Source organism: Carcharhinus amblyrhynchos, chromosome 9 (assembly GCF_965287045.1).
Source record: "Carcharhinus amblyrhynchos chromosome 9, sCarAmb.v2.hapA, whole genome shotgun sequence".
Classification (NCBI taxonomy): domain Eukaryota; kingdom Metazoa; phylum Chordata; class Chondrichthyes; order Carcharhiniformes; family Carcharhinidae; genus Carcharhinus; species Carcharhinus amblyrhynchos.
The window spans coordinates 60,637,387-60,652,062 of NC_137332.1; the positions used below are offsets into that span (position 1 = coordinate 60,637,387).

General features: G+C 45.0%; 1 protein-coding gene across 4 annotated transcripts in view; it reads left to right on the forward strand.

Annotated features, from left to right (window-relative positions):
- Positions 1 to 9,442: 9,442 nt before the first annotated feature.
- Positions 9,443 to 14,676, forward strand: part of extl2 (exostosin-like glycosyltransferase 2) — a 49,638-nt gene continuing 44,404 nt past the window's right edge. For all 4 annotated transcript variants that reach the window (XR_013887864.1, XR_013887867.1, XR_013887866.1 and 1 more), the window contains exon 1: positions 9,443 to 9,496. Coding sequence is in view for 1 of the 4 variants with exons in the window: in XM_080195806.1 (XP_080051932.1) it covers positions 9,492 to 9,496 (5 nt within the window). In the remaining 3 variants the exon portion in view is untranslated. The remainder of the gene's footprint in view (positions 9,497 to 14,676) is intronic.

The window sequence follows — 14,676 nt, forward strand, 5'->3', positions numbered from 1 at the left end:
GTGCCGTACATCGAATAGGGCGCAGGCGCAATGCCGTACAGTAGAGGTCGGCGGAGCTGTGCGGCGCCGTACAACAGACAATATCACCATTGTCTTTCCATTCATCTTTCCAAGCTAGGAGCCTGCTGCTCAATCCAGATGCAACTGCGATAGGTATGTATAGAGGCATGACCTTGACATAACTTAAAATGCAGCGACATACAATATTTCATCAGTTACATAATGCGAAATAAAATAGAAATCCAATTTTAACAATTACGGATTGAAAAATCTTTGAATGGAAAAACAGCAACATTTATTTCCTAAGGATAAGAGCTGAGACGTTCCTCCCCAGAATACATAATTTTGACATTTTTAAAATTCATTTCCTGCCTTGTTGGAATGTATAATAATGAAGCAGTGAAAGCCAAAATACTTTATTTTGAAATGGTTATGCGTGCACTGCTTAAATATTAAAATCAAAGTACTTACTGCAAAATATTATCTGCTTTATAATTTTGTATTGTTAAGAATGAATATGCTAGACCTACATTTGCAGTAGAAAATTGTTGTTTCCTGCAGAGTTACTAGGGAGAATTGTGTCAAAAAAGTCAAGTGTTATGAATGGAAGTTCCACAACTCAACAGAACGGTTCACCCACAGGATAAAACACCAATATTTATATTATAATGATCTATCAGGACTTTTTTTATAATAACAGAACCAACATTTTCAAGTTGGGAACTGGAACTGGTTAAAAAATCAACCTTCCAATGTTTGATTCATTCCTGCCACATAAGCATTATTGGAAAAGGCAATATATATTGCCCATCCATAGTTGCTCTCAAGGGAAAGTTTGAGATCAACCACTTTTTATTTTAAAAAGATAGATCAGAGTAGTTTCTAATTGAAACTGCAGAGGAGCAGAGATTTGTAGTTCAAAGAAATTGAATCACTAAAATGGAATTTAATCCTGACAAATGCGAGGTGATGCATTTTGGAAGGAATAATGCAGGGAGGAGTTACGTGATAAAAGGTAGACCGATTAAGAGTATAGAAATACAGAGGGACCTGGGAGTGCAGGTGCACAAGTCTCTGAAGGTGTCGACACAAATAGAGAAGGTTGTGAAGTAAGTTTATGGAATGCTAGCCTTTATAGGAAGGGGTACAGAGTATAAGAGCTGCCGTCTAATGCTTCAGTTGTACAGAACGTTGGTTAGACCGCATCTGGAGTACTGCGTCCAGTTCTGGTCACCTTACTACCGGAAGGATGTGGAGACCCTGGAGAGGGTGCAGAGGAGGTTTACCAGGATGTTGCCTGGCATGGAAGAACTGAGTTACGAGGAAAGGTTGGAGAAACTGGGGCTCTTCTCCTTAGAAAGACGGAGATTAAGGGGGGATATGATAGAGGTATATAAAATACTGAAGGGAATAGATAGAGTAAACAGTGGTAGGCTTTTACCTAGATTGGGGACAATTACGAGAGGTCACGATCTAAGGGTGAGGGGGGAGAAGTATAATTTGGATACGAGAGGAAGGTTTTTCACGCAGAGGGTCGTGGGGGTATGGAACGCGCTACCGAGTAGGGTGGTGGAGGCAGGCACGTTGGACTTGTTTAAGGTTTACTTAGATAGACACATGAGCGAAACAAGGATGGAAGGTTATAGTAGAGGGTATTAAATAGGGTCAGAGCCTTGGGACAACACTGGAAATGTAGTATTACATGTTAACGTTTTGTCTTTTTATTCCACAGGGTCGGTCCACCTTGTTGTCAAACGAGGGGCATGCACACGGTGGGTCGTGCATGGGCTGCTCTTGGAGGTTCCGGGAGTGGCCTAGTACTTCGTGTCGTTGCGTGTGCTTAATCCTGGACCAGCAGCCGGGTGCCATAAAAGCTCAGTGACTATCACTGCTAGCTGTGCAGATACATGGATTTGGGTCTGTGTCTGTGGGAGTTTGCGCATTCTCCCTGTGGTTGCGTGGGTTTCCTCCGGGCACTCCGGTTTCCTCCCACACCCCAAAGATGTGCCCTTAGGCTGATTGGTGTACCAAATTGACACTATTCTCCCCAGACTCTGGCTACATTAGGGGTTCCACTCACATACACACAGGGCGGGGTAGGTGTAGGAAGATGCAGTGGCGCAGGCTCATTGGGCGGAAGGGCCTGTTTCCCGTGCTGGGTTGTTCTTTGTTCTTCTTTGTTCTTTGTTTAAAAGCTATTGGACAGGTACAAAATTAATTTAAAAGGTGAGAGGAATTGGGGTTTTAATTCAAGATGATTGAAAAGCAAAGAGATAAATGTTATGTTAATGTTGTATTAAGCTCAAATTAGATGCAATTCAGAATACTGCTCCAGTTCTGGGCATCACGTAAGAACATAATAGGAGCAGGAGTAGGCCATCTAGACCTTCGAGCCTGCCCTGCCATTCAATAAGATCATGACTGATCTGAAGTGGATCAGTTCCACTTTCCCACTTTCTCCCCATAACCCTTAATTCCCTTGTCTATCAAAAACCTATCTACCCGTGACTTAAATATATTTAGCGAGGTAGCCTCCACCACTTCAACGGGCAGAGAATTCCAGAGATTCACCACCCTTTGAGTGAAGAAGTTCCTCCTCAACTCTGATCTAAACTGCCCCACCAGTTATCTTGAGGCTGTGCCCTCTAGTCCTGCTATCCTTTCTAAGCAGGAAGAATCTCTCTACCTCTACCCTATCCATCCCTTTCATTATCTTATACGTCTCTATAAGATCCCCTCTCATCCTTCTAAACTCTAACGAGTACAGACCCAGTCTATTTAGTCTCTCTTCATAGTCCAACCCCCTCATATCCGGTATCAGCCTCGTGAATCTCCTCTGCACTCCCTCCAAGTCCAAAATATCCTTGTGCAAATGCAGCGACCAAAACTGCACACAGTACTCCAGCTGTGGCCTCACCAGTGCCCTGTACAGTTGCAGCAAGACCTCCCTGCTTTTATATTCTGTCCCCCTCGCTATAAAGGCCAGCATACCATTCGCCTTCTTGATCACCTGCTGCACCTGCAGACTGGGTTTTTGCGACTCATGCACAAGGACCCCCAGGTCCCTCTGCACCGTAGCATGCTGCAGCTTTTCGCCCTTTAAATAGTAATCCCTCCTACTATTATTTCTGCCAAAGTGGATAACCTGACACTTGCTAACATTGTACTCCATCTGCCAGGTCCTTGCCCACTCGCTCAGCATATCCAGATCCCTCTGCAGACTTTTCACACTCTCCGCGCAATTTGCTTTTCCATTCATCTTCGTGTCATCAGCAAATTTTGTCACCCTACACTCAGCCCCCTCCTCCAGATCATCTATATAAATGGTAAATAGCTGAGGCCCCAGCACCGATCCCTGCAGCACTCCACTAGTCACCAACCGCCAATCAGAATAGCAGCCATTGATACCAACTCTCTGCCTCCTATTAGACTAGCAATCCTCTATCCACGCTAACACCTTACCCCCAACTCCATGCACCCTAACCTTCTGAAGCAACCTTTTGTGAGGCACCTTATCAAACGCCTTTTGAAAATCGAGAAACACCACATCTACTGGTTCCCCTCTGTCTACTGCACTAGTCTCATAGAAATCCAATAAATTCGTCAAACACGACTTCCCCTTAACGAATCCGTGCTGCGTCTGCTCTATCAAACCATTCCTTTCCAGGTGTTTCGTTATTTGTTCTTTGATGACGGATTCAAGCATTTTCCAACTACAGACGTTAAACTAACTGGCCTATAATTCCCTGCCTTTTGTCTGCTACCTTTTTTAAACGGCAGCGTAACATTAGCTGTTTTCCAATCTTCCGGCACTTCCCCGGAATCCAGCAAATTTTGGTAAATAATCACTAAGGCATCTACTATCGCCTCTGCCATTTCCTTCAGAACCCTGGGATGCATTCCATCCGGTCCTGGGGACTTGTCCACCATCAGTCCTGTTAGTCTCTCAAGCACTACCTCTCTAGTGATAGTAATTGTATTCAGGCCCTCAACTCCTACCATCCTTCTGTCTTTAATATCCTGCAAACTATTCGTGTCCTCCTCCTTGAAGACCGAGGCACCACATCATTAGAACATAGAACATTACAGCTCAGTACAGGCCCTTCAGCCCTCTGTTGCGCTGACCTGTGAAACCAATCTAAAGCCCATCTAACCTACACTATTCCAATATCATCCATATGTTTATCCAATGACCATTTAAATACCCTTAATGTTGGCGATTCCATTACTGTTGCAGGCAGGACATTCCTTGCCCTCATTACTCTTTGAGTAAAGAACTTACTTCTGACATTTGTCCTATATCTATCACCCTCAATTCAAAGCTATGTCCCCTCGTGCTAGCCATCTCCATCTGAGAAAAAAGGCTCTCACTGTCCACCCTAACTAATCCTCTGATCATCTTGTATGCCTCTATTAAGTCACCTCTTAACCTTGGAAGGATTTGGTTATGGTCTCAGTAAAAACCAGTCTTTTTTAAAATGTGGATGAAGTTCAAAATTCCAGTTATTTACTAAAAGAATAAAGCCACAAAATTCCATTCAGAATTAACATAAGTTAAACGTGAATTAACAGGAAAACCATGGTCAAATATAAATTACTTGCAAAATGGCAGATACAACCATGGCAGACCTACGAATTGCAGCCCATTGCATTACAAAGAGAAGAGATTACCCTCCCTAAAGGGCACTGGTAAATTAGTTAAAGTGTTAAAGCAGTCAGACGGCTTCATGGTCACTTTTACTGATACCAGCTTTTGGTTCCAAACCATTAAAGTGAATTCTAATTCTCAAACCACCAAGATAGAATTTGAGTTCCTTTTCTCTGGATTATTCGCTTGCGTTCCTGGATTATTTGTCTAGTAATAAATTTCTGGATGTCACTGAGGTAGCACAGATGTTTATCGTGCTTGAGGAAGCAGGCACTTATAACACAGAATGCAAAAAAAAGCCAATAAACCAGAGGATTAAATCTAAATATTTTCATGATGAGAGCCAAAGTATAAACCCGAAAACAAAATGTTATGAGCCAGTATAATTTAATACACTTCCAAACAATGAATGCATCCATTTTATATTTGCTAAGAAGCAACTTTCCGAAAATCACTGTTGTTAATTGGCTCAGGTGTGATTCCGTGAGAATGACTATGTCAGGCTGTTGCTTGACTAGTCTATGAGACAGCTCTCCCAGTTTTGCCACTTGCCCCCAGATGTTAGTAGGGAGAACTTTGCAAACACAGCTGTTTGTTTTGCCGTTGTCTTTTCCGGTGCCAAGGTCGATGCCAGATGGTCCATCCAATTTTGTTTCTTTGTTGAGACTTTGTAGCGACTGATACAACTGAGTGGCTTGCTAGCCAGAGGGCAGTCTACTCTTGAGCATCAGTAGAGTGATGGAAGGGGTTGTCAACAATGCTATCAAGTAGCAACCACTCAGCAATAACTTGCTCAGTGATGCCCAGCCTCGATTTCACCAGGGTAATTCAGCTCCTGAGCTCATTACAGCTTTGGTTCAAACATGGAAGAAAGAGCTGAATTCCAGAGGTGAGGTGAGAGTGACAGACTTTGACATCAAGGCCACATTTGACTGAATGTGGCATCAAGGAGCCCTAGTAAAACTGGAATCAATGGATATTGGGGGCAAACTCTTTTCTGGTTGGAGTCTTTTTCTGGTATGTAGGAAGATGGTTGTAGTTGTGGCGGGTCAGTCATCTCAGCTCTAGGACTTCTCCGTAGCAGTCCCTTAGGGTGGTGTCCTGGGCCCAACCGTCTTCAGCTGTTTCATCAATGACCCTCCTTCCATCATAAGGTCAGAAGGGGGATGTTCCCCAATGATTGCACAATGTTCAGCACCATTCACGACTCCTCAGATACAGAAACAGTTCATGTGTGGCATGGCGGGGGAGCCATCTTATGTTTCATTGGGTGGCCTGCTGGGCTACAGGTGAATTCGGCGGGGTTGGGTGGGTGGTCTTCCTGCTTGATGAGTTCCCTGCCGGTTACAGGTTCAAAATCCAATCCCAATGCCAACACAGATAAATGAAATTTACATTTATACAGGTGAATTTATGCAATGTTTATAATTTCTGATCAAACAAGTATATGCAAGTCTGCATGTACAGTTTTACATTATTACTAAATTAGTGCTACTGGTTTGGCAGGGAAGCTTAGGCAGCAGAGGAGCGGGGTTATATAGATTGAAGTCACAACGTGAAAACTGTTGATTCAGTCTAACTATTCCATGTCAGTGTAGAAACAATATTGTCCGTGAATTCTGGTGTCTTGACCATTCCTATTTTAGTTATGTATTACTTGTGGCTGTGCTTTCAGTTTTTTAGACCTTAAACTTTAAAATTTCCTCCCTCAACTTCTCTACCTCATTCCCTTCCTTTAAGATGTTTAGAGAAGTTCATAGAACCATATAATCCCTACAGTGCAGAATGAGGCCATTTGGCCCATTGGATCTACATCAACTCTCCAAAAGAGCAACTTATAGGACGGATGTCAGAGGTAGGTTCTTTACTCAGAGGGTAGTAAGGGTGTGGAATGCCCTGCCTGCAGCAGTTGTAGACTCGCCAACTTTAAGGGCATTCCAATCGTCATTGGATAGACATATGGATAATATTGGAATAGTTTAGGTTAGAGGGTCATTAGATTGGTTCCACTGGTCGGCGCAACAGCGAGGGCCGTATGGCCTGTACTGCGCTGTAATGTTCCATGTTCAAATGCAACGATCTGGACAATATCCAGGCCTGGACTGACACGTGGCAAATAACATTTGCACAACACAAATGCCGGGCAATGACCATCACCAATAAGAGACACTCTAATCACTGCTGCTTGACATTTAATGGTGTAACCATCACTGAATCCCCCACTGTCAACATCCTTGGAGTTACTATTGACCAGAAATTCAACAAGACTCACCACATAAACACTGACTACAAGAGCAGGTCAGAGACTAGGAATACTGCAGCAAGTAACTCACTTCCAACTCCCCAAAGCCTTTCCACCATCTACAAGGCACAAGTCAGGAGTGTGATGGAATACTCCCCACTTGCCTGGATGGGTGCAGCTCCAACAACACTCAAGAAGCTTGATACCATCCAGGACAAAGCAGTCTGCTTGATTGGCACCACATCTACAAACATCCATTCCTTCCACCACTGACGTTCAGCAGCAGCAGTGTCTACTGATGCACTGTAGCAATTCACCAAAGATGCTTAGACAGCACCTTCCAAACCCAATGACCCACTTCCATCTAGGTCAAGGACAGTAGATACAGCGAAACCTGCAAGTTCCTCTCCAAGCCACTCACCATCCTGATTTGGCAATATATCACCATTCATTTGTAGTCGTTGGGTCAAAATCCTGGAATTACCTTCCTAATGGCATTGTGGGTCAATCCACAGCACATGGACTGCAGCGATCAAGAAGGCGGCTGACTACCACCTTCTCAAGGGCAACTATAGCTGGGGCAATATATGCTGGCCAGCTAGCAACACCCATGTTCCAGCAATGAATTAAAAAATGTTGCCCGACCTGCTGAGTTTATCCAACATTTTCTGCTTTTATTATTGGAGTAGTTGAGGTTGTTCTTATTGGAAGGTTGAGAGGAGAATTGATTGAGCAGTTTAAAACCATGAGGGAGTCTGAAAAAGAGTAGACAGAGAGAGAAACTAGTTCCATTGGCAAAAGAGTTGAAAGGGAATACTGATTTAAGGTGAATAGAATAGACCTTTATTGTCCACACAAAAGTGGAAATTTGTCTTTGGTTTCACCTCCAGTATAACATATGATCATATAGTATTAGTTTAAAAATAGTGAATATTTAATGCATACCTACATTCATACATTTGTGCATATACAAATCCAAATCATACAAACATAAGTTCAATGTGCCATTACAGCACTTAGTGCAGTCAAATAAATGAAATAAATAAAAACACCAGGTTGAGTTTATTATACTCTACTAGAATGCTATTTAATAAGCTTATGGCACTGGGTAAGTTTTCACAACCCTGCAATGAACTTACTGTGAAAATCCCTTAGTTGCCACACTCCAGCACCTGTTTGGCTACACTGAGGGAGAGTTTAGCAAGGCCAATGCACCTAACCAGTATGTCTTTCGGACTTTAGGAGGAAAGTCACCCAGATAGGGGGAGAATGTACAGACTCCACACTGATAGTGACCCAAGCCGGGGATCAAACCTGGGTCCCTGGTGCTGTGAGGCAGCAATGCTTACCACTGTGCCACCTGAGTGGCAATAGGCATTTTAAAGCTCCAGCCCAAAGGAAGCCTTTCAAATTGAAGATATAAAGAATGAAAGGGATTACTAATGATGGCCTGAGCTTTTCTCTTAACTGCATTGTTAAGTGGGTTATGGAGCGATGTCTGCTAATTACCAATGATTTTATTTGCCACCTGGCCAGCATACTTTGGCACTTCCCACTTAGGTTACCATTCTAGACTGTCATGGTGAACGTTATGATGGTCTCTACCAGCCCTTTGTATACCCCCTCTAAAACATCTTGACTCACTCCAAACATTTTCAGTTTTCTAATTAAAAACCAGATATGGGTTTGCCTTTAAAAGTACATTTACTGGGAAAAGAAACAGTGATGTGAAAAAAAACTTTGATCCTACCTCCACCATGCTCTGTAAACAATTATGGCTTTGAAAAGGGAATTGAATAATTATCTGAAAGATGAGTTGACATTCTCTCTTTCACCTTCCGTTGGATAAAAGATATAAAAGCCTGAGGTCACGTATCAGTCGACTCAAGAACAGCTTCTTTTCTGTTGCTGTCAGACTTTTGAATGGACTTACCTTGCATTAAGTTGATCTTTCTCTGCACCCTAGCTATGACTGTAACACTACATTCTGCACTCTCATTTCCTTCTTTATGACTGGTATGCTTTGTCTGTATAGCACGCAAGAAACAATACTTTTCATTGTATGTTAATACATGTGACAATAATAAATCAAATTAAATGCTCTTGGAGAGCGAGACAACTGGATTGTTAAGTGTTATCTTCATAACTTGTAATTGAGATGCATTTTTTTCTTGAATAGTGTAATGTATTTTTGCATTTGTATTTTTGTAATTGTTTTGTAATAAAGAGAGAGAGCGAGACAATGGCCTACTGGTCTCCTTCTGTAATGTTACTGCTCCATGAAGTTCAGTGAGGGATTTGAAGGTGGAATAGAGATGGAATGTGCATGCTGGCAGCGGGCCTAGGTGAGACATTCTGGAGCCTGCCAGCTATGGCGCATATGCCCTGCGGGTCTTGGTGGCAGTCCCGGAGCCGGCTGGCTATAGCGCATGCGCACTGCCGACACAGGTGGCCGTCCCCCGAGCCGGCTGGCTTTGGCGCATGCGCGCTGCCGGCCCAGGTGGCTGTCCCCGAGCTAGCTGGCTGTGACGCATGCGCGCTGCCGGGCCAGGTGGCGGTCACCGAGTTGGCAGTGAGGGTGCCGTCGGGGTCTCTGCAGATATGAGGTGAGCTCCAGTGGCTGCGGGATTTATGTGGTTAAAGTGCGGATACGGTTTTCCAGCTATTATAACGTTCCTCCTTCCTGTTCGACATTGCGGCCTGTCACTGATGAAATTATCGCTGTCCCTCAGGATCAGAGGATGGGGTTTGTGGGACGCAGTGCTGAGGCCTGGGGTCGAGGCTGGAGAGAAGAGGAAATCCAGGCAATGTGCAGAGCGGTGATTCTGGGCTCTACTTAATTGCGGCGCCTCCTCGTCGATATGTAGGCCCACTCCGTTTGTACACGGATTTCGATCTTGAAATAACCAATCAGTAGATTTTTCTTTATTTTTCTGTTTCTACCTGGACTTAACCTGCGTTTATTCCTCTATTTTCACGTGTTGGGTGGTTTTGATTGCTTGCATCCCAGTGCAACAAGCTATATAGCTTTAAAAGCTTATTTACAAACAAACAGCTACCTTAGAAAAAAAGCAAAATGCTACGGATGCTGGAAAATCTCAGCGGATCTGACAGCATCTGTGGAGAGAGAATAGAGCCAATGTTTTAGTTCAGGATGAGCGTTCGTCAAGCTGCCAAAGGGTCATCCAGACTCAACGTTGGCTCTATTCTCTGCCACAAATGCTGTCAGACCTGCTGGGCTCTGCTGTAGAAATTCAGAGGAGCTCTGGTGACTTGATAAGTAAATCATTGCCTGATGTACTCGGCCACTGAAAACAAGACCTTGTTTCGTGCAGTGTACACTCTTATTGGTTTCAGTGCTTTACTTAGCCTCTGTGCAGCTCCACCAATGCCATCCAATAAAAGTTGTTCATTTTCTGCAAGTGTGGCTATGGTTTACATTGTTTATGCCATCTGCACTTGGTTCAGTAGAAAATAAGAACATAAGAAATAGGAGCAGGAGTAGGCCATCTAGCCCTTCGAGCCTGCCCCGCCATTCAATAAGATCATGGCTGATCTGTCGTGGCTCAGTTCCACATTCCCGCCCTCTCCCCATAACCGTTAATCCCCTCGCTTATCAAAAACCCATCAACCCGCGTCTTAAAAATATTTGGTGAGGCAGCCTCCACCACCTCAACGGGCAGAGAATTCCAGAGATTCACCACCCTTTGAGTGAAGAAGTTCCTCCTCAACTCCGTTCTAAACCGCGCCCCCTTTATCTTGAGGCTGTGCCCCCTAGTCCTACTGTCCTTTCTGAGCGGGAAGAGTCTCTCCACCTCTATCCTATCCATCCCATTCATCATCTTATACGTCTCAATGAGATCTCCCCTCATTCTTCTAAACTCTAACGAGTACAAGCCTAGTTTATCCAGCCTCTCCTCATAGCTCAACCCCCTCAACTCTGGTATCAGCCTAGTAAACCTCCTCTGCACTCACTCCAAGGCCAAAATATCCTTGCGTAAGTACGGCGACCAAAACTGCACACAGTACTTCAGCTGCGGCCTCACCAATGCCCTGTACAGCCGCAGCAAGACCTCCCTACTTTTATATTCAATCCCCCTTGCTATGAAGGTTGGCATCCCATTAGCCTTCCTGACCACCTGCTGCACCTGCAAGCTGGGTTTTTGCGACTCATGCACAAGGACCCCGAGGTCCCTCTGCACCGTCGCCTGCTGCAGTTTTTCGCCATGTAAGTAATAGTCCTTCCTACCATTATTCCTACCAAAGTGGACCACCTCGCACTTGCCAACATTAAATTCCATTTGCCAGTTCCTGGCCCATTCGCCCAGCCTATCTAGATCCTTCTGCAGACTCTCCACACCCTCCGCGCAATTTGCCGTTCCACCAATCTTGGTGTCATCAGCAAATTTCGACACCATACACTCGGTTCCCTCCTCCAAATCATCTGTATAAATGGTAAATAGCTGAGGCTCCAGCACCGACCCCTGGGGCACTCCACTAGTCACCAACCGCCAATCCGAATAGCACCCATTAACCCCCACTCTCTGCCTCCTATTTGACAACCAATCCTCTATCCACGCTAACACCCTACCCCCAACTCTATGCCCCCTGACCTTCTGCAATAACCTCTTGTGAGGTACCTTGTCAAACGCCTTCTGAAAATCAAGAAAGACCACATCCACCGGCTCTCCTCTATCCACCGCCCTAGACACATCCTCATAGAACTCCAATAAATTTGTCAGACACGACTTCCCCTTAACGAAACCGTGCTGCGTCTGCTCTATCAAGCAATTCCCCTCAAGATGCCTCGCTATTTCCTCCTTGATGACGGATTCTAACATTTTACCTATAACAGACATTAAACTAACCGGCCTATAATTCCCTGCCTTTTGCCTGCCACCCTTCTTAAACAACGGCGTAACATTAGCCGTTTTCCGATCTTCCGGCACTTCCCCGGAATCCAGCGATGTTTGGAAAATAACCACCAAGGCATCCACTATCACCTCCACCATTTCTTTCAGAACCCTCGGATGCATTCCATCCGGTCCTGGGGACTTGTCCACAATCAGTCCCTCCAGTCTGTCGAGCACCGCCTCTCTAGTAACAATAATGTCATTGAGACCCTCCAGTCCTACCACCTTTCCATCGCTAACACCCGGCAAATTATTCACGTCTTCCTCAGTGAAGACTGAAACAAAATAGTTATTCAAGACCTCAGCCATTTCCCCATCCCCTACCACCAAGTCCCCCCTCTCATCCTCTAAGGGTCCAATGTTCACCCTAGCCAGCCTCTTCCTTTTTATATATTTATAAAAACTCTTGCTATCCTTTTTTATATTAAGCGCTAGCCCAGCTTCATAGTTTCTCCTACCCTTCTTTATCAACTTCTTTGTCAATCTTTGTTGACATTTAAACCTCTCCCAATCCTCTTCTCGCCCACTGCTCTTAGCTACTCTAAACGCCTCCGCTTTTAATTTAACACTTTCCTTCACCTCCTTCGTTATCCACGGCTTATTACCTCTCCTCCTACGGTCCTTTTTACCCATCGGAATAAATTTCTGCTGAGCACCAAGAAAGATCTCCTTAAAGATCCTCCACTGCTCCTCAGCAGACCTACCTTCCAACGCGCTCCCCCAGTCAACATTCGCCAATTCCTCCCTCATCCTATCGTACTCCCCTCTGTTCAAACAAAGGACGCGTGTCCGGGAACCCACTCTCTCCTCCTCCATCTGCACCAGGAACTCCACCATACAATGATCACTCTCCCCAAGAGGATCCTTCACCGCAAGGTCCCTAATTCTACCCGTCTCATTACATAACACCAGATCCAAGATAGCTCGCTCCCTCGTCGGCTCCAACACACACTGTTCAAGGAAACTATCCTGGCAGCATTCCAAGAACTCCTCCTCAAGCCCACCGCGTCCAACATGGGTCGACCAATCAATATGTAGATTGAAATCTCCCATAATTATGGCCGTTCCATTCCTGCACGCCGCACTTATTGGCACGTTAACAGCCCGCCCCACCTCCAGATCATTATTCGGGGGCCTATAGACGACACCCACCAGCGTCTTCCTCCCTTTGCTGTTCCTAATCTCCACCCACAACGATTCCACGTTCTGCTCTTTGATTCCTATATCATCCCTTGCTACCACCCTGATGCTATCCTTAATCAGCAGAGCTACGCCCCCCCCTTTTTCCTCCCACCTATCCTTCCTAAACACTTGATACCCCTGGACATTCAGCTCCCAGTCCCTGTCACCTTGCAGCCACGTCTCTGTAATGGCCACCAGATCATATCCATTTGTGCTGATCTGCGCCACCAGCTCATCCACTTTATTCCGAATGCTTTGCCTTGTATTATTCGTGCAAGACAAGTAATTACTTCAAAAAACGTCTGCATATGGATGAAACCTTCGTTGTGGCCAAACTATGACTCAGTGATTTCTACTGGACAACAGAACAACTGCTGAAATGTGCATGGATGTTGAGTGAGAACAGGTTGACAGTGATCTTTCATAAACTGAAAATTCAGCAATTCTGGTAGTATCTGTGTAGAAAGAACCGAAAAACTGCAGCATGCGACGGTGCAGAGGGACCTCGGGGTCCTTGTGCATGAGTCGCGAAAACCCAGCCTGCAGGTGCAGCAGGTGGTCAGGAAGGCAAATGGGATGCTGGCCTTCATAGCGAGGGGGATTGAATATAAAAGTAGGGAGGTCTTGCTGCAGCTGTATCGCTCACTGGTGAGGCCGCAGCTGGAGTACTGTGTGCAGTTTTGGTCGCCGCACTTACGCAAGGATATTTTGGCCTTGGAGGGAGTGCAGAGGAGGTTTACTAGGCTGATTCCGGTGTTGAGGGGGTTGACCTATGAGGAGAGGCTGAATAAACTAGGCTTGTACTCGTTAAGAGTTTAGAAGAATGAGGGGAGATCTCATTGAGACATATAAGATGTTGAATGGGATGGATAGGATAGAGGTGGAGAGGCTCTTCCCGCTCAGAAAGGACAGTAGGACTAGAGGGCACAGCCTCAGGGTAAAGGGGGGCGCGGTTTAGAACGGAGTTGAGGAGGAACTTCTTCACTCAAAGGGTGGTGAATCTCTGGAATTCTCTGCCCGTTGAAGTGGTGGAGGCTGCCTCGCTCAATATTTTTAAGACGCGGGTTGATAGGTTTTTGATAGGCAAGGGGATTAAGGGTTATGGGGAGAGGGCGGGAATGTGGAACTGAGCCACGACAGATCAGCCCATGATCTTATTGAATGGCGGGGCAGGCTCGAGGGGCTAGATGGCTTACTCCTGCTCCTATTTCTTATGTTCTTATGTAACCAGTGGTAATGTTTCAGGTCCACAAACTTTCATCAGAATTATATTTACAAACAGCCTGCCAACAAATGCTGGTTCCATTTTTCTCTGTCTAATTGTAACTGGAATTAGCTGTCACAGCTTCTGATCTCACTGCTATACTGTTATCTCTGGTGTCCCCGCAAGGATCCATCCTTGGCCCCCTACTATATCTCATCCACACAGTGCCCATGAAAATCACCATCTGACAATCATGTCATTTTCCACATATAGTGACAACACCCAGCTCTGCTTCACCTTGCTCAACCTTTCCATTGTCTTTAAATTATCAGACTGCTTCTCTCACATCCTGCACTAGATATACAGAAATTTCCTCTAAATATTACAAAAACCAAAGCCATTGTCTTAGGTCCCCACTACAAACTCTCTCACCACTGACCCCATCTCACTCCTTGGAAACTGTCTGAAGTTGAACCAGACAGTTCAC